This window comes from Cornus florida, unplaced genomic scaffold (genome assembly GCF_030987335.1).
Source record: "Cornus florida cultivar Cherokee Brave unplaced genomic scaffold, ASM3098733v1 CherokeeBrave_3.0.0_Hap2_Chr11, whole genome shotgun sequence".
Classification (NCBI taxonomy): domain Eukaryota; kingdom Viridiplantae; phylum Streptophyta; class Magnoliopsida; order Cornales; family Cornaceae; genus Cornus; species Cornus florida.
This window is the reverse complement of record NW_026775581.1, coordinates 17,419,590-17,426,229: the sequence shown is the minus strand read 5'-3', so window position 1 is coordinate 17,426,229 and position 6,640 is coordinate 17,419,590. Positions and strand designations below refer to the sequence as shown.

Genomic DNA, 6,640 nt, shown 5'->3' with positions numbered 1-6,640 from the left:
TTTAGTTGTCTTGCAATTCTTAATCATTATGAACTTTTATTGCTTGAGAGCACAAAATAGATCATCTTACTCTTCCATCATTTGCTAGAGAAGCTTTATCATTTGCAGAGGGGTTGTTTGGATTGAGAACCACGAAACCATAGATGGTTGTATGCCATACATTATAAGACTAAGACATGAGAAAAGCATTTATCCTTGTTTTCCATGAATCATAATTAGACTCATCAAAACCAGGTGTTTTGTTTATAACTTAACCTTCTTCCATTACACAAGATCTTCTGTAGGTTGGTTAAAACCTCAAAAAGGCAAACCAAAGATCTGATACCAATTGATGAACCAAGATGAGGGGTGAATTGGTTCTTGTATAAACTTTTCTTCTTTGTATGATTAATGCAATATGATGAGTATGATAGCAAATTCAACAAGCCTCTAAACACACTTACAAGACTTAGTGCATTTATAAGGAAAACCCTCTCAATAGGAAAAAAACCTTGGTTCGTGGCCTTAGCCAATAAAAGCTCCACTAGTTGTATGTAAGTAGTTACACAATCAGTTGTCTCACTCTCTGCACACACCCTTGTATAAGATGAAACACTAGCTTTCACAACCTCCACACACACACTAGCTACACTAAGTGCACACTGCACTCCCCCTATCCATATTGCTATGGACCAAATAAGCACTCACAGCTAAAAAAAAATACATGAAAAGGTTTACAATGATAATACTTAAGCTATAATACAATATTAAAGTGAAAAACAAGCTTAAAGTATCCACACAGACACTTTATCTTCATTCTACTGAAACTAGAGTTTGAGGGGCAAAATAGGAATTTTGAGTCCCACAACCTCTTAGACGGAATCCACGGCCTTCTATCTTCATTATAGTCGTGCTCAGATAATAATCAAGATGAATATAGCATGTGTATACAAATACTACTCAACAACAGGCTCAATTCTGTAGAAACTTCAAACCTAGGGTTTTATAAGGTTAAAAATTGTATTGACCTTAATACTGTGCAAATCAACTTTAACAGCCTTGATTCAACTATAGTAACTTGGTTAGATGATAATATATAAAGCAACTCATAGCAAGATATAGTGATAATAAGTTAATATCAACAAGCTAAACCAGAAAAATAAATTAATATACAGGTCTGAGATATCAAAATCAAATGCGGCTAAATGAGGGTCATAAACATGGTTTCTGCAGATGAAAAAATGAAGTTACACTTGCCTTAACCTTGTATAAGCACCATGTCAAGCTCAAACCACACTAAGGCCCATAACACAGCTTCTACACCAGTAAAAATCTCATCTATAGGCCTTCATTTGATCTTCTACATTTGTGAATTCTCTGAATGGATTTCTGAGCTAAATTCAAGCTTTCATCATTTACATATAATCTCATAAAAGTGTGTTCATATTCAGCTCACAATCCACTCTCAATGCAGCTTGCAAATAAGATTTACTCAAAAGCTTAAAACCCTAAAATGACTATAGCAGCATAATATAGTACTTCAATAATACAAATCCTATCTCAAAGAGGAAATGTATGTGTCACCAGTATCTGGCCATGGAATTAATCTATAATTCCTTTGTGAATGTACCATTATACCCTTGCCACCTTTATAGAAAATATCTTCAATATAGATACTCATTGACAGCCTTGTAAATGTATATGTATATGAATGTATCACAAGCTTAATCATTGAGCAAAGAATGATAGCCTGCATATTCTCATATCAGGACCACATGACACGTGTCATAAGAGTTCTCAACATATATACATTCACCAAAATGCCGTCATAGAGATATTGTCAATAAATATAGATTTCTGTAGCGAAACCTGTGATCACTTAATTAACCTATCAAGTTAACCAATTCAACACAATGTACCATCATACACAAATGTATTATGATATAATAAATGTGTGAAAAGACCTAATTGCCACTGAGATACCCTGTATCAAAATATCATTTACTGTGCTAGGGTTTTTACCCCTGAGATCTCTGCAGAAGAGTTTTAAGACAATGTACCTTTCTTAGATCATTTGGATAGTCTTCTCAACACTGTGAAATGACCAAGCTACCCCTGTAGATCAATTGAATGCACTATTCAAGCCAGAAACAGTTGGAACTTAATGTAGAGAATATGTGATGGACTTTTTGACATTTGAAAGGGTAAATCCTAATTTAAAGGTGGGACCAACAAGATTTGTATTCATGATGTACTATATATATGCTGTTGTAGAAATTTCTAGGGTTTAAGCCTTTGAGAGAACCTTAAAGCAAGATGTATTGAGAGTGAAAAGAGAGCTGAATATGAACACACATTTATGAGATTATTTGTAATGATCAAAGCTTGATTTAAACTCAGAAATGCACTCAGAGAATTCACAAGAGTAGATGATCAAATAGAGGCATGTTGTTGTGATTTTTGCTAGTGCATATGCTGGTTTCGAGGTCTAAGTTTGGTTTGTACTTGCTATGGTGCAGAGACAAGGTTGAGGCAAGTGTAACTTATCATTTTACATCTACAGAAAGTATGTTTGTGACCATCTTTTAGTTGCATTTGATTTTGATGTCTCTGACCTGTGTAACAGCTTGTTTTTCTAGTTTAGCTTACTTATCTGAACTTAATATCACTATATCTTGCTTTGAGCTGCATTATTATCATTTGAGCAAGTTTCTATAATTGAATCAAGGCTGTTGAAGTTGAGGTTTGCACATAATTAAGGTCAATACAGAATTTGACCTTGTGAAACCCTGGTTTTTGAAGGCTCTGTAGAACTGATCATGTATATGAGTTGTACTTGTATATACATGCTATATTCATCTTGATTATCATCTGAGTATGTCTGTAATGAAGATACAAGGCTGTGGATTTCATAGTGTGTGGAAGCTTGTTGATTCCGTCATCATCCTTATCACATTGTATTGATCATGCAAAGAAGAAAAGTTTATGCAAGAACCAATTGAACCCCTTTTGGTTCATCACAAACCCCCAGCTGGTTTGGGGGGACAAATTATAAACTACGAAACCTTAGCCTTGGCACTTTTGAGCTCTGGCCCTGCTACAAAAAGGAATTGGAAATCTGATTTAGCTTAGTTAGAACAGATTTAAGCAGAACAAACATAATTGCCTAGTACATTTGTACACTTCTTGATGACTACCAAAAGCCTAGGATCCATACTTGTCAATTCATTGCTATTACCAAGTTTTTTTTTTTTTTTTGGGTAAAATTTTTTATTACCAAGTTGGAATCTTATGTGCTGATAAATTGGCCAGCTCAAGTGCAGCACAGGAAACTTCCATTTTGTTCCCCTTTCTTCCCTTGTTTTGTGCAATTGGACTTACTATATAGTGACATTAGTAAAGATGGTATAGTAATCTACTTTGCAATATGGAAAATATATATTTATGTGTAATAAAAAAAACAAAGCCAATCATCTGTAATATTGTCACACAATTTTATTTATTACTATAATACAAAAATAAAAATACATGTGTTTCTCGTGTGTAATTTATTGCTGTCTACCTCCATAACTCATAAGCAATGACTAATACATAGTTTAATACAGTGTTTAGCTCTTGAAAAAACCGAGCTAATGTGAGAAAAATCAAGGTGTAACAGTAAGAAAAATGAAACTGCCCACAAACCACATGATATATGTATATACAGAGAAATGTTGGAATATTTCGTAATAGGTCTACTGTACGTGAATGAAGTGTTCTCGTGGCACTGCGTTAGCCAAGCATGATGAGCTTGTTTCGTGGAATTTTTGCAGCAATCTGATGAGCAAACGCGCCTTCTTGCTCGTATGAGATGTGCCATCCGTTACAAGCGAGTAAAGCAAAGTCATTACCGAAGCGTCCTTAGCCAAAACTGCAAGCACATCCCTGCCACAACTGCTGCACAAAGACAGCAAAATTGAAACACAATGCTCTTTCACTGTCCGGGAAGTTGTAGACGCTAAAGCCTTCATAATCGAGGGCAAAGCTGTGTCAGTTTCAACGATTGAAATCGCGCCATTGATGCTCTCTGCTAATGCTGCAAGTACTGCCAATGAGTCTGTGGTAAGATCATCCCTATCTGGAGTACCTAGAAGGTCAACTAGCAATGGAACAATACCACTTGCCAGGACCCTTTGATGGTTAGGATGGTATTGAAGAAGCCCAAATATAGCTACCACTGCATTCTTTTTTCCACAATTTGTCCCATTCTTGATTAGTTCCACCAAAGCCTTGATCGCCCCTGGAAAGTCTCCGATCAATTTCCGGTAATCGGGGACTGATGACAGGTAGAAAAAGATTGCAGCTGCTATCTGTCGGACCTCCAATTTTAGTCCACTTTCAAGCACCCCGAGTATCGGTTTTAGTCCCCCATTGTCAATGATCACTTTCTTGCCATTGGCATGCTTTGAGAGCTTCAACAATGCAGCAGTTGAGTTCTCTTCCATGGATGGATCATTCGAATTTAGCAGCTTCAAGAGAGGTGGAATAGTCCCCGATTCAACCAAGCAAGACCGGTTGAAAATGCTTGATTTTGCAAGCAAACGGATCTCATAAGCTGCCTTCTTCTTCTGTTCATGAGTCCCATAACATAGCCTGCCGGTGAGAAATCCGGCGAGTAACTTCATGGCTTCTCCGGCTGCTGGACATCCCGGAACAATCGTCCTAGTTATGTCGCGATTATTCTTTCTTGATTTCGAAAGTGAAATCCCATTATCCGAACAGAACTGTTGTATGAGCTTCTTAAGACTGAAATTAGGCACCAACTCTGTATTTGTTAGCTTTTTCCCTGTTTTGGGACAGAGGAGATTTCCAGACTTGAGCCATTTTTGAATTGAAGCCCGGTCGTAGGTCTGGCCAGTCGCCACCGTCACTGGATCGGTCATCAGCTCGAGAGAAATCGGGCACCTGAAATCTTCTGGATTCAAGCAACCAACCATCTCAAAACTGCATTTAGTATCTGTTTGCTCTGTTTTCCCGAAAACGGAGCTCTCAAACAGAACTCCTCTGCAGTAGCTCATCAACCCAACTAAACTGCTCAATAAAGGCACTTCTCTGTCATCAGCATCTAAACTCCCCAACTCAATCTCTTCATCTAAGAACTCAATCTCCTTGTTACAATCACTCCAACTTCGGATTTCAAGATAATCAAGAACCCTTTTGATCATACTCGGCTCTGGCTCGAATTTGTTCTCGAATTGATTCAATATCAAAATCACTCTTTTCATGGCCATTTCATCCTCTGGGTCCAACTCAATTTTCGCCTTTCTTGATTGCTTCGCCACCAATTCAACTAATTCCCTGATTTCACACGACAAATCGATGGAACTCAGAGGAAGAACATCGAGCGCTGTTGCTACAGCTCTAATCAAAACACGGAATTGTGTTGATACAAAATGGGACTTCATCAAAACCCAGAATCGAGACCCATCTCGCGAGCAATCTTGCAAGAGAAATTGAAGCTTTTGGAATGTGAGGTGGAGCTCAGAGAAGCAGAGGACAATGGAGTTGGACAAATTGAGCCCCCGGTCTTGGATTTCCTCCAAGAATAGGAGGAGAATTCCGATTTGGCGAATCGATTCTCGGGCGTTCCGCTTCTGGGTTGCGAACGGTTTGCGCTGGTGATCACAAATGCTCCGAGAAAGAGTGATCAAAGAGCCGAGAAGGGTCGCCGGAGATATGCTCTCGCAGGGGTGGACCGCCGGAAATGTCAGAACCCGGCGATCATTCCGGTCCAATTTTTGAATCATTTGAATTCAACTTGTTTGCTGGTATAATCTAAGTTCTTATGGATCTAGTAATGCCTAAATATTTTATATATAGAGAGAAATCTTTGTGTACACGTGGCAGATATTTACGAGGTGTTTTTGATTGCCGCGTTGAATCAGTGTTTGACCGCAGTAATACACATATGGCATGACACGTGTGAAGGACACTTGTCGAGGTAGTGTTGGGTGGTGATGTTACTTGGATTTAGGCTAGGGGTGTTAGTTTTGTTAGGTTTAACTGAGGGTGTACGGAAAGAGTGGGCTGTGTTTATCTTTAGGGCGATGACAGAGTGGGTCCCACTTACCGACGTAGACACGTGGATCGCTGATGAAGTGACTTGTTGCCAGAGGGAAGGGGAAAGCGAAGCAACGTAGCCGACAATTATGTGTGGATAATTATGTTTTAGAGGACAATTGTGGACTACAAATGAGGGGGGATCACGTACAAACCCAATCTTTTGTTGACTTTTAGTGATTGGATGTCTGTTAATTTGTCATATAAACAAAAGTTTTATTTGATCAAGTTATGGTTAATGACAATACATAAATTTTATGCATATTCGCATTATCACGAAAATCATGAAAAAAATAAACTAACTAAATACTCCAAATATCAGTGTGAAAGAGAATGATTATTTAAAACAAAAGAACGTAATACTAACTGAGATTTTTTATTTGAGAAATATATAAAATTAAAATGTAAATCATTTTATAATAAAAAGTATGTATTTTACGAAATAAAAAATTAAAATATCATACCTACATATATAATTTACATATTTTTTGCAAATTTACTAACTAGGATCCTAAGATCCACATCAAAAATCTAAGGAACTTGCAAGCATTAACTACACATC

The 6,640-nt window shown here is 37.5% G+C and overlaps 1 protein-coding gene across 1 annotated transcript; it reads right to left on the bottom strand.

The window, feature by feature from the left end:
• Positions 1-3,449: 3,449 nt before the first annotated feature.
• On the bottom strand, positions 3,450-5,819 carry LOC132284917 (U-box domain-containing protein 19-like). Its single transcript, XM_059787060.1, has one exon. The coding sequence runs from the start codon at positions 5,763-5,765 to the stop codon at positions 3,714-3,716; it is 2,052 nt and encodes a 683-aa protein (XP_059643043.1). The 5' UTR covers positions 5,766-5,819; the 3' UTR covers positions 3,450-3,713.
• Between the last annotated feature and the right edge of the window lie 821 nt (positions 5,820-6,640).

Excerpts from the sequence above, each read along its gene's own strand:
- LOC132284917 (XM_059787060.1), bottom strand. The coding sequence starts at position 5,765 with ATGATTCAAAAATTGGACCGGAATGATCGCCGGGTTCTGACATTTCCG.